This window comes from Zootoca vivipara, chromosome 7 (genome assembly GCF_965207765.1).
Source record: "Zootoca vivipara chromosome 7, rZooViv2.hap1.1, whole genome shotgun sequence".
NCBI lineage: Eukaryota > Metazoa > Chordata > Lepidosauria > Squamata > Lacertidae > Zootoca > Zootoca vivipara.
In genome coordinates this window covers 40,036,521-40,062,644 of record NC_142590.1, presented here as the reverse complement: position 1 = coordinate 40,062,644, position 26,124 = coordinate 40,036,521, and the positions used below count along the sequence as shown (strand labels likewise).

Genomic DNA, 26,124 nt, shown 5'->3' with positions numbered 1-26,124 from the left:
CCCTGGGGAAAACATTCCAAAAGCAGGGAGTCACCACAGAGAAGGCCCATTCTCATGTTGCCACCCTCCAGAACAGGCATCCCCAAACTGTGGCCCTCCAGATGTTTTGGCCTACAACTCCCATGATCCCTAGCTAACAGGACCAGTGGTCAGGGATGATGGGAATTGTAGTCCAAAACATCTGGAGGGCCAAAGTTTGGGGATGCCTGCTCCAGACCTCCTGTAGAGGGGCCTCAGATGATAATTGTAAGGTCCAGGTTGGTTCATATGGTGAGAGGCGTTTAGGTTATTGTGGTCCTGAGCAGTTTAAGGCTTTATAGGTCAAAGTCAGCACTTTGAAATGGGCCTAGAAACTAATTGGTAGCCAACATAGTCAGGCCCGGATTGGTGTAATACGCTCAAAAAGGATCAGATCCTCTCACTGCTGTTATATAATCAGTATCTTTTGTGATCTGATATGCCACAACAGAGGCTCACAACAAAATAACCAAGGGACTTTTATAGTAGCACACACAGCTTCTTATTTTTTACCTTGGCTATCCTCTCGTGCATCCTGCTCTTCCGATCATCTCCACTTGCTTTGGCTTGAGCGGCTGCGGCTTTGTATTTCTCCAGCCTCTGCTGCAAAGCCTCCATCACTGTTTTTGGCTGAGGCAAGGGACCTTTAAAAGCATCCAAAGAACGTATCATATGAGCTCAGCCACAATATAGGCACCTGCTTCTTGCACTTTGACCTAAGGGAGGAGAACGTCTCATCTTCCAGGTGTCCCTGGACCACAACTCCTACTATCCTTTAACACTGACCCCACTGGTTGGAGCTGGAGCCCAACACCTTCTGGAGGGTCAGTGGTTCCCCCATCTGTGTTTTAACCCATTCTCCTTTCCCCGTTGACACAAACAGATGCAACAGCCAAAAACAAAATGGAAAAATGCTTCTGGTGTTTGCATCTCTCAAAGAAAGACACATTTTATTCTTTTCTGAAAGGTGTATGTTGCAATACAGTACTGTATATGGAAAGACAGACTTATATATGCATTTATGTGTGTGTATGCTCTCTCTCTCTCTCTCTCTCTCTCCCCCACACACAATACAAAAAGAAAACAGTACAAATATCTGCATACTTAAGACTATATATATGTATATAATTGGAATATTTCAAACAAGAAACTATGGTCCATCAATTTAAGATAATTCCCTGTCTTTTTCATATGTATAACCTATCAAAAAGTTGTAACCTAGATATATATGTATATATTACCATAAAGTGTTACTTGCTTGCTTATTTATTAAAAATTAACTGTTTACTCACTTGACTTTATATTTATTCAAAAACTAGAATTGCAAATTTCCATTCATTTTTTAAAAATTTACCATTAAATTTCACCCAAGCCTATGACTGATGCAGTATCTACCAAAAGCATATATAGACGAATATTGTTTCACGTTCTGTCACTCCAATAAGTGATGGATAAGCTTCATTTTTCAACAGAAGTATTGCTGCTCTGTCTAGCTTGCCTAATTAATATTTGTTACCTAATTTGTTACTTGAACCTAATTAATATTTGTTAATTTAACTATTGAAGTGATATGCCAAATTTTAAGTAACCAGTCTTCCAATCTAGGTATTTCTGAGATTCTCCAATTCTGCACTACAATTTCACAAGCTGCACTTATATAGATTAGAAACGCTGGTCGTACCTATTATACTGTATGATCTGAGTTTCTAATCTATATAATACACCTCACAAGAGAGGGGCTTTGCTTTAAAACATATCTTATCCAAAGCTTTATTACCTTGACTGTCTGGTGCGGTCACAGGAAGGGTGGTTTCCACAGCTACGGATGGTGCCTGTTTTGAGGGAAGCTGTATCATTTCTGGACTTTCAAGGTCTGAAAATGTGGGTGTCAAGGGAAAAGAATTTAATGCATTTTATCAAAGGCACGGAAGTGCAGAGATACAAAAATCTTCACTACAGTTGCAACATAATTCAACAAGAGCCAAAGAAAATTTGGTGCTGTAAAAAGAAGCTGTTTTTTCCAACGGGAACAAATGTCGCTCTAAGTCTGGGGTTGCCAGCATGCCACTCATAGGCACAATGGCACTGCTGAATACTTTCCCAGCGCCCACAAAACTTCTAGAACCATCCACCCATCACTGCCATCATCATGTGGTAGTGAGGGTGGTTACCTTTCCCTCTCTTGAAAAGTACAAAGTAGTGTGATGACTTTTTTACAACCTCATTTCCCTGTATCATAATTTGATGAGCTTTCATTAAAGATTAGAGAAAATCTTACTTTCAAAGAGATTTGATAAAAAAAACCTCATGCACAAAATGATTTTAAAAAATTTATTTATCAGTTTTTTAACCATTTTTGAAGTCACTGTAAGCAGATATAAAATTGAACCCAAGCTTTAGAGTCACATATATACAACATTATATAGGGTCATCAAACACACAAGGAAGCTTTTTTTAGCTGCAGTAACAGTATAGACGCCGCTAGAGGACAATGTTTTGCTACCTCTCATTTTTCCAGCATGCCCGACAGGGTCTGCTGGCTGAGTTTTGAGGTCCCAAAAAGGGGCTTTTATCTTGCGCAGGTGTGACATTTGTATACCCTATGTTGCTAAGAACACTCCCCATTGTGGAATGTGGTGTTGTGTCCAAATTTGATACGAAATATATATATATAATTGTTAATACAATTTTATGAAATGGTAAAACGGATTACAAAAAAAATAAAAAATGATTTGTGCGTAACCTTTTTAAATATTTCAATGGAATATACCTCATTTTAGTCATTAATAGGCAAAAGTTCATCCATTTGTGCTACAGGAAATAATTTTTGAGGGGAAAAAATGAAAAAGTCATCACCCTAGTACAAAGTGATGAAGGAGGAAACTTGAAGAGAAGTTGCCCCTACTGCTTCTTCCATCTCTATGTGCTTTTCAAGGATCAAATTAGCCCTTAAAGCAGCTGAACAGAAAGCAGAGCAACTGAGAGGACAGGAGAAATACAGGTGAACAACCTGGGAGACTAGGGAGAAAAAAATTAAGCTGCTAGGCAAGAGAAAATGGGGTGCCACAGGAGAGAGAGAAGGGAAGAGGGAGGAAAGAAATGGCATGCCAGAGAGGCAAAGGGAGTGTGGAGTGAGAGAGAGGGGAAGATGGGGAAAGAGAGAGAGATAAGCCTGACACACTGGATCCCGTAAAATGGAACCTCTTTAAATTGCAAAACCTTTTCACAGGTTCCCACTTATGCCACATCTGTCTCCATTAACTGAAGAATAAAAAAGACGGTGCTTTTCAGTGTTGTTGTAGCACAAAAGCTTTGACCCTCCAGGTATGGATTCTAATGGGGTCCCATACTTTTTAACATGAATTCCTTCAAAACCATCACCAAATCATAGATCACTTCTGTGATAGATCACTTCATAGAGCATTCTGTGATTTGTTAGCGGTTTAAAAATTACGGAAATCCACGAGGATCTGTGTCTTGCATTAATGTTTTTTGCAGTGCTGGCTTTGCACTGTAGTTGTGGTCTAAGAACACCAATACCTAACTCCCACATTTCCACTGTTAGAATAACTACCAAACGCGCTAACTCTTCCTCCAACTCCTTTACATATTTGTTAGCTGTCCAAGCAGTTCCAATTCTCAGTAAATAGGGACAACCACTCAGCTAATTTTATGCAATTACTGTAATTCCAAATCCTTTAAATGTAGAAGCATCCCAAACGAAATCAGTTTAAAATTCAGTTTACATAATAGCATGGGCATGAAATCAATGTAATGGTTTGTAATAATTGCAACCAGAAAAAAAAATAGGTGGAGTCACATAACACTAAAACAGTCAGCACTGTACATAGCAAATGCGTTCTCTCAGGTGCAAGATATTGCACTTTGGACTGCTCAGAAACACAATATCAGCAGACACTTAACCTTAAGCAGAGACATGCAGGGGGGAAATGAAGATGCATTCACTGGGGGGGGGGGGAATCACACAAAGAGACATCAGTGGGAACGGAGCATAGGATACAGTACTTCAATTTCAGAAGCCAAAATATGGAGCATACCGGGTTTTGAAAAATAAAACAAATGACTGCAAAGTTACTTAAGACAGAAAAAAAATCATCCAATACGCTATATAAAATAGAAAGATTTATATGCTCTGAGGAGAAGCCAGAGTATGGTAATTCTGTATTGATTTGTTATGGATGTTTGTATATGATGCCAATAAAAGATTTGATGATGATATAAGATAGATTCACTTGCTTCTTTTTAGTGGTCTGGAAGCAAAAGCAGTATGCCATTAGAAAACTGAAACTATGAAAGTCTCTGTCGGTTTCACAACATCACAGATCTTTGCAGGGTTTTTACCACAGGGTATCTGAAGTCAGTGTGATAAACCTTCATCTTTTATCTGCAATTCAGTGTATTCTAGTTACTGGAAATATCATTTATCTCCTTTGCTCTTACCCTGTGGTGCTGGAGGCATATCTCTGAGGTCTACTGGCTGCCCACTGTCCAGTGCTTCCAGAACCAGGCTGAACTTCTACAACAAAAATGCAAAGCCAAAGGGTCTGTATGATATTAATCTCAACTCGGTTCACAGAATGGTGCTTCTGACCACAGAACTAGCACACACACACAGTGGTGCCTCGGGTTATGAACTTAATTTGTTCTGGAGGTTTGTTCTTAACCCGAAACTTTTCTTAACCTGAGACGCGCTTTCGCTAAAGGGGCCTCCCGTTGCCACCGTGCTGTTGATGCGTGATTTCCGTTCTCATCCTGGGGCAAAGTTCACAACCCGAGGTACTTCCGGGTTAGCGGAGTTTGTAACCCGAAGTGTTTGTAACCTGAGGTGTTTGTAACCCGAGGTACCACCGTACAGTATCCCAGATACCCACTCTAATAGATTATTATTATTATTATTATTATTATTATTATTATTATTATTATTATGATTTGTATATCACCATTCATCCAAAGATCACAGGGTGGTTCACAACATAAAAATACAAAATAGGAACCAAAAACATGTAATAAGAACAAGAACAAACCAACAACCTCCCTCCCACAAACACATTTAAAAAGACACAGATTGTTAACCAGCCAAAGGCCTGGTTATAGATAAATGTTTTCATCTGATACCTAAAGATATGTAATGAAGGCGCCAGGCAAGCTTCCCTGAGGAGAGCACTCCACAAACAGGGAGACACCACAGAAAAGCTCCATTCTCTAGACCTCCCATGGGCGAGGCATTCTCAAATTTCTAGCCATAACTACTGTTGCAAAGAACAACTTGCAATGAATCAGATAACTTCTGTTTAGGATTCAAAAATAAGAAGGGATGGGATGTGGATTCCAGATGTTACCAAGATGCACTCTTGCGACCCTAAGTCCCCGCTTTCTCCCTTTGATGGATGTATCCTTCGTTCAGTCCCCAGCACATGCACAAATCACCTCCTTCCCCTTCAATACTGCAGGTACGGTAGATTACAGTTCTTTTAGATCTCTATCAGTATTTAACTTGCATAGATTTATTTATCTGGTCAAAGAATGTAGATTTTCCTAGTGCAATTCTGCTTTAGGGATCCTGACACAAGAAAGCTGGAGAATTGTGACTTTCACTTTAAAAAGAGAGGAACAGGGAGTTGGTCCATATGTTACATTTACCATGGGATCAGTTAGTTCATGGTGTTTTCCCCATTACACAGCCATATTACAAAGCAGAATTTACTGCATGAGTCAGGGCCATTCTACTGAGTTGCCTCTTTTCCAGTTCAGCTCCATGGTGACCCACTGGAAGAGGTTGGAAAACTCAATATGCCGTGGCTCCAACTCATGTACGCCTAGGGTTTGAAGTTTGCCATGTGGGGTGCAAATTCCCACAGTGAAAGTAACATATACGTTTACCCACAGAAAAAGAAATATTCTAGAGCAGGCATCCCCAAACTGCGGCCCTCCGGATGTTTTGGCCTACAACTCCCATGATCCCTAGCTAATCCAAAACATCTGGAGGGCCGAAGTTTGGGGGTGCCTGTTCTAGAGACTCCTCAAGATCCCCAACACCAATTATGGTCTGCAGAAACCTGCTTTAGCTTGAAAATAATGAAGCCTCACCTTCCCAGTCCTCATGTACTCTTTTGCCTTCTCAAGATTGCCTTTCTGTTTAGCTTTGAGTGCTGCTAGTTTGTACTCCTTCTCTCTTGTCACAAGCAGTGCTCGTGTGCCAAGGTCTGAGGAATCTGAACAAGACAACCAAACATAAAAACATCTACTATACAGCCAATAAAACATCTACTATAAACACCATGCGGACCATAGTTCCTTAGGCACCTGGGGCCCACCACCCACCCACCCTATGGAAGAAACAAGCAGAAAAGTGGCACTTTTTTGTACATATGCAGAATAGGGATGCTGCAGTGGAAAGGGCCACACTCAAACTACTTACTGTTTTCAGAAGTGGCACCTGTTCCCAGACCACCCGAATCTGCATCCTGGCTCTGGAGATCAGGTGTGCTCACAGATAGCTCCAGATCGCTGGGGTTCTTTAATTCATGGGCTGTAGTAGAGCCTTCCTTTTCCTCCCCTTCAGGAACAGTTATTTCATCTTGGCTGCCTGAGTTTTTAGGCAAGTCATTCAAAGGCACGGCTTGTGGAGTTGTGACAGAGCTCTTCCCGGATGCTACAGGTGGTGGCATTTCTTCCTCGTTCACTTTTTTCCCTTTCTTCACTGCAGTCAGCATGGTTTCCAATGCCTAGTAGTGGATTGAGTAGCGATTTCAATTATCCAGGATGGATTAAATACTTATCCCCTATATGATCATTCCAATCAAGCTGTGACTTTTATTTGTTGACCCATGCAGTCTCCCATCCAGGTGATCAACACATCCAGATCAGTTTAGCTTCGGCAAGATGGCGGCCTCATGTACCTTCAGGCTATACCTGGGACCTCTAAGGTGCCTGGAAACTCACACTTTACAACCTTCTTGGGAATTGCATCATTTTGCAATGCTCTGAGATCAGTGAAACACTCTGAACACACACACACACACACACACACAATGATAAAACTCTGTCTAGGCCAGCCTTCTCCAACTTGGTACAATTCAGATATTCTGGGTTACAACTTCCATCAGTTCCAACCAGCATGGCTAGTGTCATGGATGATGGGAGCTGTAGAGCTATAAAGCTTTGCGATTCCTCTTCCACTGGACTGTGCAGAGACTCAGCAACACGACTCTAAACTATATGGGAAAATGCAGTAGCTTTCTGACAATTCCCAATCATCAAAACAGGAAGAGAAATTGTACCCATTTTGCAGAATTTCAAGTCTTAATGATAAATAAATGAACTTTTCTGCTTTCTTCTGAAGCACAGGCACAGAAATTCAACACACAAAATAATGTCCAGCCAACCAAGTGACTAGAAAACCCCAACTGCAACAAAAATCCCTAATGTAGGAATGCTACACATTTCAACTAGTAACCTCCAGCTGAGAATTCTCACAGTTCCTGTTGAATCTTCAACTCTACCAATAAGTAAGCCTGCAAGACCAATGTTTAGCTTTTATTCCCTGCCCCAGGTATTTATTTAACACAAGATTACACCTAATTTTCAATAAACATAAATACCCTCCCCGCTGGAGCCAATAGCTTATAAAATCAGTTTTATTTTGTATGTTATATGCTAGCTATCTCTAATATCTAGAGTCTGTAAGAAAAGTTTCCATTTGAATGAACTGCTGCTTGGGAATGAGTGCTAATGTATGAAGCTGTAATGATTACAACAGCAACAGCAACAAGTCTGGAGAAGATAAAATAACCTCAATTAAACTCCCACCTACTAAACCAGTAAAAAAGGAGAGAACCTCATCCAGATTAATGTCATGATTCCACACTAAAGAAGCATTAATGAATGTTTAATTTAATCTAGACAATTCTGTCTATACAAAGATTTTAGACAGAACATGACTAGCACTCATTTAATCTACAAAAGGGAAAAAATGAATGCTACGCCTCTGTTCTTTCCTGCATACATCTTTGCACTGAATTAATGGCTGATACTCCTAGCCTGTTTTGAACAGCATTTTTCCTTCTCTGCTAAAAGGATGGGAATCTCTGGTCCCAACATACCTTCAGGCCCCGTTCATACCGTCGCACTTTGGAACTCTCGCCGGCTTCCTTTGCGTTGAGTATAGCTGCCTTATAGTTCACTATCCTTTCTTCTATTGTTTGTTGCAGTCCACTGGAAACAGCAGGCGCCATCTCAAAGAAGATAAAGGAAATGAGACCAAAAAGATGACAAGTATTCTGCTCACCAGAATTGCACTCTAAATCAGACATTCAAGTACCCGGGGGGGACGGGGGACGGACCACATTCTCTGGAACATGCACACCTAGGACTCAAGGCATAAGAGGCCGAACCACCTCCCTTGAACAGATGAGTGTCTGTTCTTCTGCAAAAATTCCACAAGTCACCTCTCGGCTTTCTGCCAAAGCAGCAGCAGAGAGGTGGGTGGGTGGAACACCTCAGGAAACATTCACAGCCACTGGGCATATTTAGTCGGAAGGTCTTCGTCATTTGAGACAGAGACTGACTGGCAAAGTTATTTTGAAGTATTGAAAATGTTTTCTCTATTCTGCTGTGAGCTCTCTAACGGTTTTCTTCAACATGTTTGCTTACAAAGTTCTCTCCTGCCACAGGGGGATGGAAAAATCATCAGACAAACGCTACAAATTCAAGAGTCTAGATATGCCACTAGCACTTATTCACTTCACAAAAACACTCTGCCAAGAAGCTGCCAATGTAAGTAAATATCGGCAGCATTGCTCGTCAAACCTAACTCTAACAAGAACAGAACAGAGAACTCACAGAATGTGCTCAAAGGGAAGAGGCAACCAAACACAAGCCCTAAACACAACTCCAGCCAAGGAGAATGTCCTGAGGTGGTTTTGTTCAATCCTAGACCGTCTATGTAGGAGAAGTGGGGAACCGGTGGCCCTCCAGGTGTTGTTGAGCTTAAGGTTTCCATCATACCTGACCACAGACCATTCTGGTTGGGACTGATGGAAGTTGGGGGTTCAGCAACCTCTGGAGGGTCACAGGTACTCCATCCCTTGTCTACAGCCTGATTGACTACGCTCTTAAAATCAGCTGTCTCCAGGAGCCCAGGTCACAGCCATTGTCTCCACTCAGTTGCCTGCATCACATTCTCACTTTCAAGGTACTAACCAAGTTCATTTTAAACGAAAGCTAAACACTTTGCTATATTCCCAGTACAGAGAGTATTTTTTAAAACAAAACAAGACACAGTGCAATTCATACACTGAAGGGCTTGACCTTTACATTCCTTAAAATACAGTTTTCCAGAGTCAAAGCAAAAGCTTTCGTTTACCTGTGTTGGTAGATCACTGGGCTCCTCTGCAGCTACAGAAGACTCTTCTATTGTTTCCGTCTCACATTCACTGTTTCCTCCTCCGTCTTCCTCTCCCAGGACTTCCTGCAACTCTGCCTAGAGCATGAAACGGTGCAATTGTTGCTAAAGAAGAGCTGCTTCTATTTTGAGCACTGCATTAAAATGAACCACGGGGTACTTTCCACTGCTATCATTCAAAGGTGGGGTCCGGAAATCTCCTCCTTAGAATCAAAGAGCATTCTTCTTATGCCAAACCAACTGCACTTTTTTCTTTACAAAAAAAACCACTGTTGTATGTGAATAGCGCTGCCTTATTTATGTTCATCTGTGGCAGCTTTCTATCAGAGATTAAAAGTTTCATGTAAAACCTACATGCTGTCCAAGCAATGTACCACATTTTAGCTAATTTGAACTGGCAGCAAAGTAATTCCAGTTTAACCTCGAATGTGTGTGTGGTTTAGGATGGGTAGAATTGTGCTGTGATTTGTAAACTTCCTATATGCCTTATAAGGGCCCTTTAGGGAACAGGAACCTGCACGGTTCTGAAGAACACACATCTATGAAGAACTCTACAGCCTGTAAAGCAGGCATCCCCAAACTGTGGCCCTCCAGATGTTTTGGCCTACAACTCCCATGATCCCTAGCTAACAGGACCAGTGGTCAAGGATGATGGGAATTGTAGTCCAAAACCTCTGGAGGGCCGAAGTTTGGGGATGCCTGCTGTAAAGCAAACAAAGGCCACAATCTTGCATACGATTACGTCCCAATGAAGTCCTATGGGACTTAACGAAGCACAACTGTATTTTTTAATTTCATGTTATTTATATATTTACTTGACTGTAAAAACAAAACAAAACCTCAAAGTGGTTTTGTACACAAGATTGTAGTAAAAGTTCTTATATACCAGCCTTCCTGATATGCCTGAATTCCAAATCTGAAAATTCCAAAAACTGCAGTTGTTGGGAGAAAGCATTACTTTTCAAGAGGCCTTAATGATGTTCCAGTGATTACGACATTATATTCATTTGATTAAGATTTCCTCCCGTCTCTCCCAGCCTTGTATTAAAGAATATGGAAATGATTTTAAATAAGGATCATGTGTGGTAGGACACAATCACTTTAGGGGGTGCAAAGCAGTTCTAAAAACAAATCCCAAGCGAAATACCATATTGGCCTGAATATAAGCCTCACTTTTTTTCCAAATTCTGACTGTGAAAAGTTAAAAGTGTGGCTTATCTTCGTGACCTTACAAAAATGGGCTTTTACGATATTGCTGCTGAAATAGACATACGGTAAAATGGAACGGGTGTGGGTGCCTGCATAATTTTAAGGGAGCGGCTTTTATTCGGGTATTATATATTTCCCCCCCCCCATGAATTTTAAAGGTGCGGCTTATATTTGGGTGCAGCTTATATTCAGGCCAATATGGTAGTAAGTTTTCAGCCTTATTTCCCAAGATCCTTCAGGTCTTGGTGCACATGAAGTTCATCAGTAGTACTGCCAGATGCTACCATCTCTTCAAACATTATGGAACAACTTCTAAATTTAATTCACCTGCAGCTCAGGTCAAACCTCAGGAATGTCACAATTTCTTTTCCAGACAAGTTTCTTCTTTCCCCTCTGGCAGCTACAGACAGACACCATTTCTGCTCCAGCCTGAGGAAACAGAGCCAGTACCAAGCAGGAAAGGTGAAATCCACACACCTGCCGTTGCTCTCTGGAAAATTCTGAGCTTTAATGGTTACTAGGAAGAACTGCTTGCACCTCCCTTTCACAAGACCCACAAGAATTTGGAGTGTTATCCCATGCAGTCTTTCCTATAAGGGGGCGATGCCTCTTCCTTTACACCAAGAAAAACAGCCTTGCAACGGAATCCCATATATACCAAAAGTTCGGTATCTTCTTCCAGACCTTCATCATCATCTTCATCCAAGTCCTTCATGCACTCAGCGGCCATCTTTGCAATATGATCCATAGGCAGGGGAGCTGGAGAACAAAATTAAAAAGGAGTTCCTAAGGGAGGAACCCTAAGGTTCAGACCCTAACATTGTGGCAGGTTTTTAAAAGACTTTTCTTCATCTTGGCCACTTTGTGGGTTTTAGCCAGTAAAAAAAATAAAAGACACTAAGTAGTTATAACAAAACTTTCTGTCACGTTGCTTTCCTTCTTTATGTAGGGATCATGAAACTGGTGACTGTGGGTATCAAGTTTGTGGACTTCATGTTGTTGTCGTTGTTGTGTAAGGGTGCAAGGAGAGAAATTGCTTCCCCCCACCCACAATTGCAGATACTTCCTTCTCCCATGGAGGGGCTTTTCTGAAGGGGTGTGTGTACATGTGTGTGTGTGTGTGTGTGTGTGTGAGAGAGAGAGAGAGAGAGAGAGAGAGAGAAACATGGTCATTCGAGGAATGTTAACTGTTGTTATTACACAACAACAAAATGGTTGAATGTGAGTAGGCTACATAATCAATATTGTATGATGTGGTGAGGAAGAATGGCTGTGCTCTCTTGAATTTTCTGTTAAACTATGTGCACCGTGGCAGGCAAGTTGTGACTGGCACCCAAAACACTCTTCCAAAATTCAAAAGGTGCCCACTGGTCCAAAAAGGTTGGCGACCCCTGTTCTGTACCAATCCTAAGCTATTATAGGAAACAAGGTCTTAACAGTCAATTTAGGAAATAAACCTGGCCAACAAAAACAAATCTTCAGCAAACCAGGCCTAAACCTCCCCCCAAAACCAAGAGTCTTTGAAAATGAAAGTAAACTTGGCCTCAATCTAACTATAGGAGGGGAGGGGAGAAGGAAGGGGGAGGGGGGAGTGTACATGCCTGACACGAGGCTCGCTTATGTAGCACTAAAACCCGTGATCTCTGGTTGTGCAGAGGTCAGGGTGAAAATTAAACCAAATGCTGTAAAAGAAGCAAAGCAGAGTGTGCAATGGATGTATTCTAGGTTGTGCTAAACCATGGGTTAGTGTTCTGTATGAACCAGCCTATTGTGTAACACAGTGATTTTTCAGTGTTTTCATCCAGAAGTACAAAGATACATGGCCACACAGGGCCAGCTCTAGGTAGACCCCCGCTGGTGTGGTGCGCCAGGCCGGTAGGCAGGGCGCTGCACGGCGAAGCCGCACGGAAACCATGCTACGCCCTGCGAGAGCGGGGACGCCGGAGCGATCTCCGCCCCTCAGCGCCAGCGCGGCTGACCTGCTCGAGACTGCCCTGTGGCCACACAGTTATTTTGACTTAGACCTAATCTTCCAAGCAGCATAGGCGCTCTGTATTGCGTGCAACAATGTCAAACTGCAACTTGTAGAGGACTACATCCATGCTACCCTTGTGGTACCTTGCCTAAGGAATTTGTTTGTCTTTCTCAACTCCATCTTCTGCCCTTATTATACCACCTGCAGGATGGGATGATGGGGTGATTATACACAGGTTACTGTTGTGTGTGTTTTTAAAGGTGATCATCATTTATGAAGCACTTTTGATGTGAAAAGTGCACTACAGGTCAGGCCTTTTTTGTCTCCACCAGAAGCCTGAGACACGGTGACCTTATGGTCCTTCTACAAATGGGGAATGCAGGAGAGCAAGAAACTAACAATACCTTTGGCTGAGCAGGGATATAAAACAGGTCCTGAACAATCTATTTTCTAGCCCAATGATTCTGCTGAATGATCACTATTAAATCATTTCAACGTCAGTCCACTCCTCTTCTGTTATCTTTTAAACTCTCAGTCATGAGTCTTATAGCTTGTATATATAGCTCATCCCCTCCCACTTTTGTGTCATCATCTCCTTCATCATGCTCAGCCATCTGCCCAATTTTCTTTCTCAACTGCTCGATTTGACTCCAATTGCTCACTTCACTGTTTGTTACTCTAGCTTCCACACCAATTTCAGCCTGTCTCATTCTGCATCTCTACTGAAGTATAAAATTAAAACAGCAAGGAAGGCAAGCAATGAGATATAAAAGTACAACATCATATATACTGACTGAGCAGTGACTACATAAGTTTATGAGCACTGTTCCACAATATGTATTCATTCGCATTTATGAAACACTTCTACTTCCTATTGCTGTGCTGAAGAAGTTCTTACAAAACAGTGGATGATATCCAGAAACACTGTACACCACAACAGTTGTTGACTACTTCAGCAGCGTTGGAACATTACAAACATTACAAACAAAGCCTTCAGCTTGTTTCTTATTGGATGACTTTCTGCTATATTGCTTCAATTTATGACCAGTAGAGACTTTCAGAGACTTAATTTTTTCTGGCATTGTTTAAATAAATTCCAATTTTTTTCCTTTTCCCCCCCTTTTACTCCCAGGATACTTCACAGAACTTGCCCAAGGTGTTTCTCATAGCATAAATAAGAAGGTGCTGATAGAATCTCAGTAGGTTGGTAAGTTTAAAAGTAGAAAAGTAAAAAAAGGGAAATTTACTTCCCTGGGTAGCAATTGATGCTAATTACAGTCCTGTTATCTGCGGAGCTCCGAAGGCTGCTTGCTATGCCGCCGCCATCTTGGAGCCCCTCCATTTTCTCATTCTGATTGGCTCCCTACAGATCCAGTTACAAAAGTAGGCTGCAATCCCCTCCCCGGAATGAAGAACTCAAAGGGGTTTACTTTTCAGCAGACACGTACAGGTGGGAAAATTAAGGCCTAGGGGTCAAATACAGCCCTCAGGACTCTCCCCAGGCCACACCCTTTACTGACCCTCCTCAAGGGCTTTGATTGGCTGGAATGCATCCTTGAACTGTAACACCTCTTGTTTACCTGGAAGGGGGGGATTGGGGGCAGGGCAGGTAGAAACCTCTGTCTTTTGCATGGCTGAATGTACTCTATAAAGTTCAGAGTTACACCTGTTGCTCCATTCGTTTTTGCCTCTGGTCCCACCCACCACCCTAGAGGACGGCCTATGAGGGAATGTAGCTTTCAGGCAGCAAAAGGTTCCCCATCCTTGATATATAGGATTGTACTGCAAAAAAAAAAAACACCTCCATCTTGTGTATGGGCTCTTAATTATCAGCTGCATCACAAAGGCAAAAAGGACAAATGCAATCTCTAATTACCATGGGGTCACGAAGAGTTGGACACGACTAAACAACTAAACAACAACAACAATTACCTTAAACAATTCAAAGTTTCCAGTGCACATGCTTACTTTTTCCTTTAGGTTTTGTTTTCCCAGCAGGCAAGTTTTCTCCAGTTATAGCAGCTAGTTCTGCTTCTAGGTCCCCTTCATCCTCCAGATCCAGCATCATCTCTTCAGGATTGAACTCTACGAAAAGTCCCAGCTGATGCCAAAAGAGAAACCAGCTCAGTGAGGAGGCTTAAGACAACTGCCATATAATCTCCATGTTACTTGCAATGGTCATTCATCAGAAGTACCAGCACAGGTGTTGTTTGCTCTGAACCAAGGCTTTGTTAACTTCTCTGCCCTGGCCTCAGCCCTAGATTATAAAAATTAAGATCACCTGCCTAGAGATTTGTTAAGCTTTCCAGATCACATGAGCTCTACACTGACGTTGTCATGTTGACAAACTGAAGCTACCAAATTCAAGTTTGAAGAAAAAGCTTAAATTATGTGCTAAGATTACGTTTACAGCAGGCATGTCAAACCTGCGGCCCTCCAGATGTTTTGGACTACAATTCCCATCTTCCCCAACCACTGGTCCTGCTAGCTAGGGATCATGGGAGTTGTAGGCCAAAACATCTGGAGGGCCGCAGGTTTGACATGCCTGGTTTACAGTATTGTGCAAAATTAGGTAGACTTTGTTTTTTCCCAACTCAAAAATATATATGCATTTTAAACCTTGTTGTGTTCTTTACAACCAGCCAAAATTCAGAAAGGGTATAAGCAATTGGAAGAATTGAATTACAGTACAAACATAAACACAACTGACATTACTGGAGTTAAGAGTTAAAACATAGGATTGATATTACAGCCAAAACATAGGTGTAAACAAACAATTAAGATTATACTGTACACAGATTTTAATAAGAAGCTTTGAAAATAAATAAATGTAAAACTTTGTATTCTTTATCCATTACATTCATTACACTGTAATTCTGCTCTGAGGAGCTCAGGGTGGTGTACATAATTTCAATTTCAACATTTAGTCTCACAAAAACCCTGGGAATCAGGTTAGGCTGAGATATCGTGATTGGCCCAGAAAGTTTCATGGCTGAGGGGTAGTGTGAATCTGGTCCAACACTCTGATTAGAACTGGCTCTCAGTTGAAATGCTTTTCTCTTGGTAGAATTGGATTTTTGGTTGTTGTTAAGTATGAACCTGTTCAGAAAAGAACAGTGTACCAATAAGGAAAGTCATACGTGACAGGAAGTTGCATTTTTGGTCGTGGGAGAGGGGAGAAGACACTGGTGTCTATTACACACTTTACCTTAATTTGAAATAGAGATTTCTCCATAACAGAGATGTCTAGAAATATAATTTAAAAATCAAAACATGTTGGGAGTCTCAGAATTCTGCACCAGCTTTCAGATTCCACTGAACTTTATGTGTCTTAAGATCCTTCAAGGCATTGAAATTTCTGCAAGTTCACAAGGTACTATCCATCATCTATTGTACCTAGGGAACTTAAGTCTTTTATAGAAATCTGAACAACATACAAGTTGTCACAGATAAATTTCTGCATGTCCAGTTTTGTTCTAAAACATAAAAACATACAGTGGTACCTCTGGTTAAGAACTTAATTCGTCCCGGAAATCCGTTCTTAACCTGAAACTGTTCTTAATCTGAAGCACCACTTTAGCTAATGGGGCCCTCCTGCTGCCGCCGCACCACCGGAACACGATTTCTGTTCTCATCCTGAAGACAAAGTTCTTAACCTGAGGTACCATTTCTGGGTTAGCGAGTTTGCAACCTGAAGCGTTTGTAACCCGAGGTACCACTGTACTTGATTTTATAATCCTTTACCTGACACAAATCTGGCAGGCTAAAAGCACTACAAAAAAATAAATGGTTAGGATCCAACTAATGAGTCCCAACAGCAGAAGCTTGTGCAATAAGTCTCCCCTCTCCCCTCCCCAAATTGGCTCGGGTGGGGTGGGGTTCAAGAAGCTCTGGAACAGCACACAGGGTGAGGAAGCAAGCCAAATGCTTGAGCTGATGGAACAATTGGAAAATCATGACACTGAATTCCTCCCAATATCTCTTCAGCCTTTCAGTAACAACGCAAGGGCAATAGAGAGAAATAATATTTATGATAAATAGCTGCTTTTGATCCACCGCTCAGATGCCAAAGCAACCCAAAGAAATGAACACAATTGTAAGTTTTGAGTTGCCTGTATGGAGCAATAGAAAATGTAATAGCTCTTTTGGATACCCCCTGCCCCCCGACTATCTGAGGCTCAATGTGTATTTATTTAATGAATATACAACTTGATTGCAAGAAAAGCTCTAAGGCTAAGCAGTTTACAAAAACATAAAATAAAACATTGAAATTCTCACACACAAAAATGTATGTTTTAAAATCTGAAAGCTGATGGGTTAAAATCCACAGCAGCTAAAAACTGATAAAACACATATAACTTCTACATGTGCAGACAGGCATCTCTGAACAAAAATGTTTAAAGCAGGTGGTGAAAAGAAGACAGCGAAGGCACTTGCATGGTGTCAACAGGCAATAAGTTCCAAAGTATAGGTGCTGCCGCACTAAAGTATCTATTTGTTATGTGGCCCCTGTAACAGTGCCCATTAATAATCCTAGCTCAGTGGCTTTCAGATCCCTGGGTTTGCTCTGAAGTTCATCAAGTGAGAAGATCAGTAACGCAAGACAAGCTCCTGTGAAAGACGGTTTGCCCACCACTATCTATCTTTGCTTGCAATAGCCAGGCATGGGGAATGCTGGAGGCACTCTCAAACAGTAAGGCCCTGCCAATCTGGCAAGTGAATTGAGGGTGTGCTTTCCTTTATTCTATGATAGAACCCACAAAAACTGAAAAAACAAGATCTGTTTCCTTGATATGATGCTGCTGTGTCAATAGGGCTCCCATCTAGCTTGTGAAAGCTAACAAAAACACATACCACGGTGGTTAACAACAAAGGAAAAAGTTTGTTGTTGCCCATTTCCTACCTATCAACATGAGGAGGAAGTTGTATTCAAGATTATTATTCTTTTAAAAATCATCTAGTACCAAGCCATCTTGCAAACAGATTCTCTGAAGGCTTGCTCTGACTTACTTTGGAAAACACAGAAGAGTATATCCCTATTTGGGTGCTGACCCACATCACATAAGAAGGGAGAAGAGGAACACACTCACTGGCCTTCTCCAAATCATTACATTCTCACTTCCTGGCTTCACTGCTGTGCATGCATTGAAGTAGATAAGTCTGTGGGGCCAGTACGGTGTAGTGGTTCAAGCACTGGACTAGGACCTGGGAGACCAGAGTTCAATTCCCTGCTCAGCCATGAAGCTCAATGGGGGAATGTGGGCCAGTTGCAGTACCTCAGCATAACCTACCGCACAGGGTTGTTGTGCAGATAACATGGGAAGAGAAGCGTGTATGCCACCTTGAGCTCCTTGGAGGAAATGTGGGATATAAAAATATAAAAATAAAAATAAAGCCTGAAGCATGTAGCCTGCTACATTCCTATAAGCTCCCAATGCAATTTCCAGTCGTGACAGTGCAGTTCTAAATCTTTGGTTTGATGGTTTGCTTTTGGCACTTCCACCCTGCAGCACTAGGGACCCAGGTGGCGCTGTGGGCTAAACCACTGAGCCTAGGGCTTGCTCATCAGAAGGTCGGCGGTTCGAATCCCTGTGACGGGGTGAGCTCCCGTTGCTTGGTCCCAGCTCCTGCCAACCTAGCAGTTCGAAAGCACATCAAAATGCAAGTAGATAAATAGGAACCGCTATAGCGGGAAGGTAAACGGCGTTTCCATGTGCTGCTCTGGTTTGCCAGAAGCGGCTTTGTCATGCTGGACACATGACCTGGAAGCTGTACGCCGGCTCCCTCGGCCAATAATGCGAGATGAGCGCGCAACCCCAGAGTCGGTCACGACTGGACCTAATGGTCAGGGGTCCCTTTACCTTTTACCCTGCAGCACTGCTTCCCTCTTGTTTTCTAATCAGTGTTTTGAAACCCTTTGACTCGTAAAGATTTCAGATCTTGCAACTGGCTTGGAAATGTGACACTTTTCCTTATCGCATGCGGACTTCCTTTCATAAGGATCACATTCCAGAGAAAAAAAACCTTTTCTCTCTTCCATAAGGCTAGGCTGGCTAGCAAGTTTGGAAGGTTTTGCTTTCCTTCTGCAGCATGCAATGTCTCCTACTTGGATGGATGAGTTTGTTCAGCTAGCACTTTTCTAAACCATATGTGTTCTTTGATCATGGCACATAGTGTCCTGGGAGCATAAACCAATCTGTAGGACTGGTTAGATGGACTTCCATTTCATGCGGCTCAATGTGGTGCCTTCCATAGTTCTGGTTAAAAAGCTCATACCAAAATAAAAACTTAGTTGGTCTTTAAGGTGCTACTGAAGGAATTTTTTTATTTTTACTTCAATCTGTAGGAAACTGGCAGATCCTGTTTCATAGAGGAGGTTGCCCTGGGCAGCACTGTGCCCTGGTTCCATATGTATTTGCTTTTAAGTACTACTTTTGCCCTCTTCATTGACAAGCTGGAACGTGTCCAGAGAAGGGCAACCAAAATGGTCAAAGGCCTGGAAACAATGCCTTATGACAGGCATCCCCAAACTTCGGCCCTCCAGATGTTTTGGACTACAATTCCCATCATCCCTGACCACTGGTCCTGTTAGCTAGGGATCATGGGAGCTGTAGGCCAAAACATCTGGAGGGCCGCAGTTTGGGGATGCCTGCCTTATGAAGAACAGCTTAGGGAGCTGGGTATGTTTAGCCTGGAGAAGAGAAGGTTAAGGGGTGATATGATAGCCATGTTCAAATATATAAAAGGATGTCCTATAGAAGAGGGTGAAAGGTTGTTTTCTGCTGCTCCAGAGAAGCGGAAACGGAGCAATGGATTCAAGCTACAAGAAAGAAGATTCCACCTAAACATTAGGAAGAACGTCCTGACAGTAAGAGCTGTTCGACAGTGGAACTTGCTGCAGTGGAGTCTCCTTCTTTGGAGGTCTTTAAGCGGAGGCTTGACAGCCATCTGTCAGGAATGCTTTGATGGTGTTTCCTGCTTGGCAGGGGGTTGGACTGGATGGCCCTTGTGGTCTCTTCCAACTCTATGATTCTATGATTCTATTTATTATATGAACACTCATACATACGTAACCTGTTAGGCCTGAGTGATATTTTGCCCAGGAGCAAACTGCGATGTCAGCTTCACCCAGTGGTATATCGCTAGTGAAACTACCACCAGTCCCGAGTCCCTCTGCTAGCAGTGTCCGCTAGAGTTCCTTCCTCCAGCAGCGCTGCTAGCAGAGGGACTCAAGAGCGGTGGCGATTTCACCAGCAACATATCGCTGAGTGAAACTGCCACTGCACTCTGCGAGGCACCGATGCAGCTTGTTCCTCCATCTGCATCTTTAAACTGCTTGACTGAGGAGTGTGCAGGTGCCCTTACTTCAGCCGAGAAGTTTAAGGAGCCCCTAGCCTGGTGCTGGCTCCCGTGAGCTGGCAGTGGGGTAGGGGCTCCATGAAACCGCTTAGCTGAGGGGAGTGCAGTTGCCGCTGATATCGCCCAGCTCTATTACCTGTAACATGCAACAGCAACACTTATTTAGATTGCGGAGGCAATCACCTGGCACTACCAGCAAGACTTATGACAACAGAGAAGGAAACCAAGTTTGTTCAATAGGTGTCAAGCATTCCAACTTTCTGTTTGCTTCTCTCAAAAGGCTACTGCTTGCTCCTTAAACTGCCCTATCTTAATGTTTCCCCAGCATCTAGGAGCGGGCAGGAAATTCTGATGGGAACTTAAAAGGCTAATCAGACAATGACTCATCAGGTCACAAGGCACAGACTTCAAGGATAAAGCACCTAGCAGAGGTAGAGCTTTTCGTAAGAAGTATTGGCTGGATATCTGTCAGACCTGGTTTAATTCTCAGGAAGCCTACCATTGCAAAGTACAGGATAGATGAGACACTTGTAAAATTCAAGTCTTTCTGGAGCAAAATCTGCAAGTGAATTCCTGATGCAACTCAAATATGGGTAATCAAAGGCACTGCTTCTCTATTCTTACGGATACAAAAGTACAATACACTCCAAAGAATCTTTGAATCGTAGTAACACAACTTGTGCTAAGCAAATGGACTTACAGTTTACTTTAAACTGTTCTAACAAGTGCATACAGAATTGGTAGAAGACATGTATATATATACCTGTTTTGCAGCAGCAGCTGCCTGACCTTTCACCTGGGGGCTTTTCCTGGGTCTTCTGCCAAGCATCTTGGCTTATGGTTTTGCTGAGTCCACAAAAGTTACCTACAGACAATAATACCCAAACATAACAGACAAGAACAGCATTCTCAATTAGAACATGGAAACTACCTTGACTGGAAACAAGGTCAAAAAGATACAAGCTTAGTATTCAGGTAACTTGCCACTGTGGATTTCTACATGTTGATCCAATTATATTTTACAAAATGTATGAAAAAATATTTAATTAAAAAAATGATACCAGCTTGTTGCTGTCACCTGCTAGCTATTGTTCTAGCAGGCAGTTTGTCATTCTCTCCCACCCACCACTTTCCTATAGCCAATATATGAGTGGAAAAGCTGGTCACTTTGGCTTTTAAGAAGATCTTTATTGCCTGGGCTTCCCTACCCCAAAATAGATGGAAACAAGTCACTGCTACCATTTAGATTATGGCCACCCAACAGTTAATAAAATAAAATAATGAAGGGCATCCTTAATCTCAACATTGTCTACAAACCATATCCACTGAGCAGGAAGTCCTGCAGGGGCGTACCCAGGATCAAAACTAGGGGGGGGCAAGGCACGGGAGGGGAGGGGCCACAACGTGGGAACGTGGGCGGGGCTACGGAGAATGATGATGATGGTGATGATGACGTAAGAATAAAAATGAAAATAATAAAAATAACGTATCCTCGCAGCGCCTGGCTCTCGTTCTAGATCCCAGCCCGGCCGCCGCCTCCTCCTCCTCCCTGCCCGGTGCCTTCCTCCTCAAGAGGAAGCCTTTCTGGGGGCGGCGGGCGGCCTTCTCCGCCGACAGAGGCGGCCTGGAAGTGAGCGCTGAGGCAACTCTCTCTTCTCCCTCCGCCGGGGCGTCAGGCTTGGGGCCTCTTCTTCCGTGGGTGCCAGCGATCGCTAAAGATCGCGGCGGCGGCAGCAGCACTCCTGGCGGGCGCGGCGACATCACACCTGGCAGCCGCGGGTGAACCACGCGGTGGAGGGCAGGCGCCCAGGAACACGGCCACTGGCAATAACAGACAGCGCTGCAGCGCCGACGGCCCCGCCAGCAAGCCCGGGGCGGAAGCAGCCGCGCTCCCTCCCAGCTCCTGCCGAGCTCCCAAGGAGTGCAGGAGCACCGGCGGCGCACCTGGCGGCCGCAGGTGAAACATGCAGAGGAGGGAGGCCGAGGGCAGGCGCCCAGGAGCGCGGCCTCTGGCAACTACAGAGACGCCGCAGCGCCGACGGCCCCACCAGCAAGCCCGGGGCGGAAGCAGCCGCGCTCCCTCCCAGCTCCTGCCGAGCTCCCAAGGAGCGCGGCAGCGTCAGTGGCGCACCTGGCGGCCGCGGGGAAACCATGCGGTGGAGGGAGGCCGAGGGCAGGCTGTAGCACGGAGCTCGGCCACCTCTCGGGAAGCTGGAGGGCGCAGCGCGGCGGGCGGGAACGCCGAATCCGCGCTCCGCCGGGCTGTGCTCCGCCTCCGCCTCCACCTCTGCCCACCAACCCCGCTGGCCCTGCTTCTAGGTAAGGGCAGCTGCCCTCACTTGCCCCGTGCTGGGTACGCCCATGAAGTCCTGGCAACAGACTACAGTGGTACCTTGGTTTATGAACTTAATCCATTCTGGAAGTCCATTCTTAAACCATAACCATTCTTAAACCGAGGTGCACTTTCCCTAATAATAATAATAATAATAATAATAATTTATTATTTGTACTCCGTCCATCCGGCTGGGTTTCCCCAGCCACTCAGGGCAGCTTCCAACAAAGATTAAAATACATTAAAATACCACACATTAAAAACTTCACTAAACAGGGCTGCCTTCAGATGATAATGAGGCCTCCCGCCGCCGGTGCCCTTCCACCGTTCGGATTCCGTTCTTAGACCGAGGTAAAGTTTCCAAACTGGGACACTACTTCCAGTTTTGCAGAGTTTGTAAACCGAATCTCTCTTAACCCGGACTGTTTTTAAACCGAGGTACCACTGTAAACTGGGATGTGATAGAGGTGCTTAAGTTTATGAATGTTGTGGAGAAAGGAGATAGGGAAGTGCCCCACCAATAAATAATATTAGAACCCTAGGGACATCCAATGAAGTTGAATGTTGGAAGATTAAGCACAGACCAAAATAAGCACTTCTTCACATAACACAGTTAAAACTATAGAATTCACTCCCACAAGATGTAGTGATGGCCACAAACTTTGACGGCTTTGAAAGAGAATTAGGCAAATTCATGAATATGAGTGGCTACCAGCCCTAATGGCTATGCTCTACCTCTACTGTTGGAAGCAGTATATCTCTGAATACCAGTTGCTAGGAATCTCAAGCAGCGAGAGTGCTGTTACATTGAGACCCTGCTTGCAAACTTCCCACGGACATCTGGGTGGCCATTGCAAGAACAGGATGCTGGACTAGATGGATCTTTGGTCCGATCCAACAGGGCTCCCTATCCCAACATCTCCAGTTAAGGAATCTCAGATCGACTCAGATGTGTAGGTGTGCCTTGATATTTACACTTTGAGATAGAGCAGATCCTCCTACAAAACCCCTTTATTCCTAATTTCACATGCCTCACATGAGCTCTTGCATTCAAAACCAGTTCCAAGACTAATCTTGGCTCAAATTAAACTCTGCAGCTCAAGAAAAGGCAAGGGCCAGCGATATCCTCCTGCAAAGTTACTACTGTATTCCTTTGGGTCACCAATTGGGCTCAGCTGTTTTGACATGCCCCCTTCCCCGCTCCAGGACCATTAACTCCAAAAGACACCTTAATCGCGTTTTGTCCGCCAGCGGCTACATAAATGGCTTGCGTGTATGAAACGACCACCACAGATGTCCCCCGCCGCTACAACCAGCTGACATCAAATGCAGGACGCTTCCACAAAGGCTGCTCAGGCGTTCAGTTACGAGTCGGATGACGTGCCTGCATGTGTGAATGGACACCGCGCTGGGTCAAACAGAAAACCAGGCTCTTCAGCTCGCCAATGATCACCACACACACACACACACACACACACACCTGTTTTCTAAGGGCTCAATCGCGCCAGAGAAGGCTAGGAAGAGGGAGGAGTTGGGTTATGCTCTGGGGCTCAGGTAGCAACAACCCTTTTCCACCGAGGAGGAGGAGGAGGAGGAACCACCAAGGCAACTGCCTGCCTACTCAGCCCTATCGCGGTGGGGACAGGGCTACCCTACTAGCCCTCCGGCCGAGACGGGCGGCGCCCGAAGGCACGAGCTCACCTCCTGCCGCAGCCGACGGGCTCCAGCGCAGCAGACAGGAAGCCGCGGATCCAGAGAGGAGAGAACTTTCCCCGCCTACTCCGACTCTGCTAGGGGCTGCACCAAGAGGCCCAGCAACGCGCAGGCGCGGAGATTTATTTATTTGTAAAAAGGGAGAGGCTAAAGGGGGTGGAGCTATGAGGCGAAAGGAGAGCGAGCGCGCGAGCGCGCGGGGGGGGGGGGTGGATACCGATGGCGCGCGCAAAGTAACGGGCCGGGAGCCCAAACGAACACACTGCGATCCAAAGACACCTGTGTTTTTTTGTTTTTGTTTTTAAAATACGACTGGTTCTGCCTTCACCCTAGATAACTGGTTTTTGCACTTGTGTTTTCTTTTCCCACCAGAAAATGCAAATAGGGATGGTTCTCTTGAACCTGTGGTCCCTCAAGTAAGATATCTAGTTTATTCATAGGCATTCCTATTCCTCCGTAACCAGTTTCCGTGAAATGCTACACGTGTCCACTCTTGGGACTCTTGCTCAGGTAAAGCTGTGTACAGTTGCAGCCTAGGAGGCATTTTCAGGTTTCCAGTTGATGTGCCTCCAGTGCCCTTATCTACATCAGTTTGGAGATTAACAGTACTATCAGTATGGTCATTGCTGCAGGTCCCAGGTTCAATTCCCAGCATCTCCAGGTAGGGCTGGGAAAAATTCCCTGCCTGAAACCCTGGAGAGCTGAATCCGTGTAAACCAGTGTTTCCCAAGCTTGGGTCTCCAGCTGTTTTTGGACTACAATTCCCATCATCCCTGACCACAGGTCTTGCCAGCTAAGGATTGTGGGAGTTGAAGTCCAAAACCAGCTGGAGACCCAAGCTTGGGAAACACTGGTGTAAACAATACTAAGCTAGATGGACCAATTTGTCTGACTCGATTTAAAGCAGCTTCCAGTGCTCCCTCTTACTACTGAAATGCAGTGGTGGAACCACTTGTTTTTAAGCAGCTACTTGAAGAACCAGTTTTTTACAGTATTGAATCGTACTGCCCAATTTTTTAAAACAGCAAGATGTCAGCAATTTCAGCTCAACAGGAAAATACTAACCAGCTACCTACTTCAACAGTTAGGAGCATATAGATGTGATGGCATTGCCTATATTCACCTCCTATAAAACTCATCCAAAGGGGTATAAAATGCCATCTAGTTTCCTCTACAGCTCTGAAATCCTGTAGTGGTAACTTTTAATGTTCATAAAATCACAGGCTGTTTACACCAGGAGTGGAGAACTTTTCACAGCCCAATGGCCGTATTCCCTTTTGGGGCCACATGGCAGTGGTAGGCAAAGTCAAGAAAAACTGGCAAATGTTACCTTTGTTGAATAGGCTAGTTTCTATACACACGCACACATCTTTCTGTCCAGACAAGGATGATACATTATCGGGAGCAAGGCAGGCAAAACCACAGCCAAGGGCCAATGAGAACCACATTTAGCCTACAGGACAGAGGTTCCCCATTCTATTTTAATCCAGTGAGCTTTTCAAAATTTGTTTTTAATATCAATAGTGTCCATGTCATGGAGTATTCAATGAACACAGAGACTCACCAGGCAAGGGACTATGGCACAGCGTGCATCATGGCACATGCTAGGCCGTGGCCCACAGAGATGAACCATGGTGCTGGTGCTAGGGGCAGCCCAAACAACTGACAAATTGATATTAGCACTTTGCCCCCAACCACAATCTGTGGTATGTTTGCAAGATATATTTCGGATGTTAGCGTCAAGCAGTTTGCTAACATGGATGTCAAAGAAACTTAGGTAGCTGACTTACATCAAGTCAGACTGTTTCTCCATCTAGCCCAGTATTGCTTTTGTGTGTTGACTGGTAAACAACATAACACAGGGTTTCAGGCAGAGGCTTTTCCAGTTAAAAGGATCCAGTAGCAAAGGATTTGAGATTCCAGGGGTTAAAGCTGGGACCTTCTGTACGCAAAACCCTGGGTCTGTCACTAAGCTGCCATTCCTCCTCCAAAATTCTAGTTTGTCCCAGAAAATTAGTTGTTGGAAACCAGGGAGCAGATGAAAGGTAAGGACAGTGAATTAGCTCATGAGGGAAGCTCCTGATCAGGAAAAAA

The 26,124-nt window shown here is 43.9% G+C and overlaps 1 protein-coding gene across 5 annotated transcripts in view; it reads right to left on the bottom strand.

The window, feature by feature from the left end:
* Positions 1 to 24,170, bottom strand: part of CC2D1B (coiled-coil and C2 domain containing 1B) — a 45,875-nt gene extending 21,705 nt beyond the window's left edge. Inside the window, exons 1-12 of one of the 5 annotated variants that reach the window (XM_060276907.2) lie at positions 24,019 to 24,087; positions 23,546 to 23,701; positions 20,749 to 20,850; positions 14,595 to 14,727; positions 11,310 to 11,410; positions 9,404 to 9,520; positions 8,142 to 8,273; positions 6,458 to 6,764; positions 6,127 to 6,251; positions 4,480 to 4,555; positions 1,796 to 1,891; positions 532 to 662 (exon numbers count right to left, since the gene is read on the bottom strand). In XM_060276907.2, coding sequence (XP_060132890.1) covers positions 532 to 662; positions 1,796 to 1,891; positions 4,480 to 4,555; positions 6,127 to 6,251; positions 6,458 to 6,764; positions 8,142 to 8,273; positions 9,404 to 9,520; positions 11,310 to 11,410; positions 14,595 to 14,727; positions 20,749 to 20,814 — 1,284 coding nt within the window. In that variant the 5' untranslated portion in view covers positions 20,815 to 20,850; positions 23,546 to 23,701; positions 24,019 to 24,087. Of the gene's footprint in view, positions 1 to 531; positions 663 to 1,795; positions 1,892 to 4,479; positions 4,556 to 6,126; positions 6,252 to 6,457; positions 6,765 to 8,141; positions 8,274 to 9,403; positions 9,521 to 11,309; positions 11,411 to 14,594; positions 14,728 to 20,748; positions 20,851 to 23,545; positions 23,702 to 23,797 lie in introns of those variants that run through there. The other 4 variants (XM_060276908.2, XM_035124170.3, XM_035124171.3 and 1 more) reach the window with 4 other exon arrangements.
* Positions 24,171 to 26,124: the final 1,954 nt, after the last annotated feature.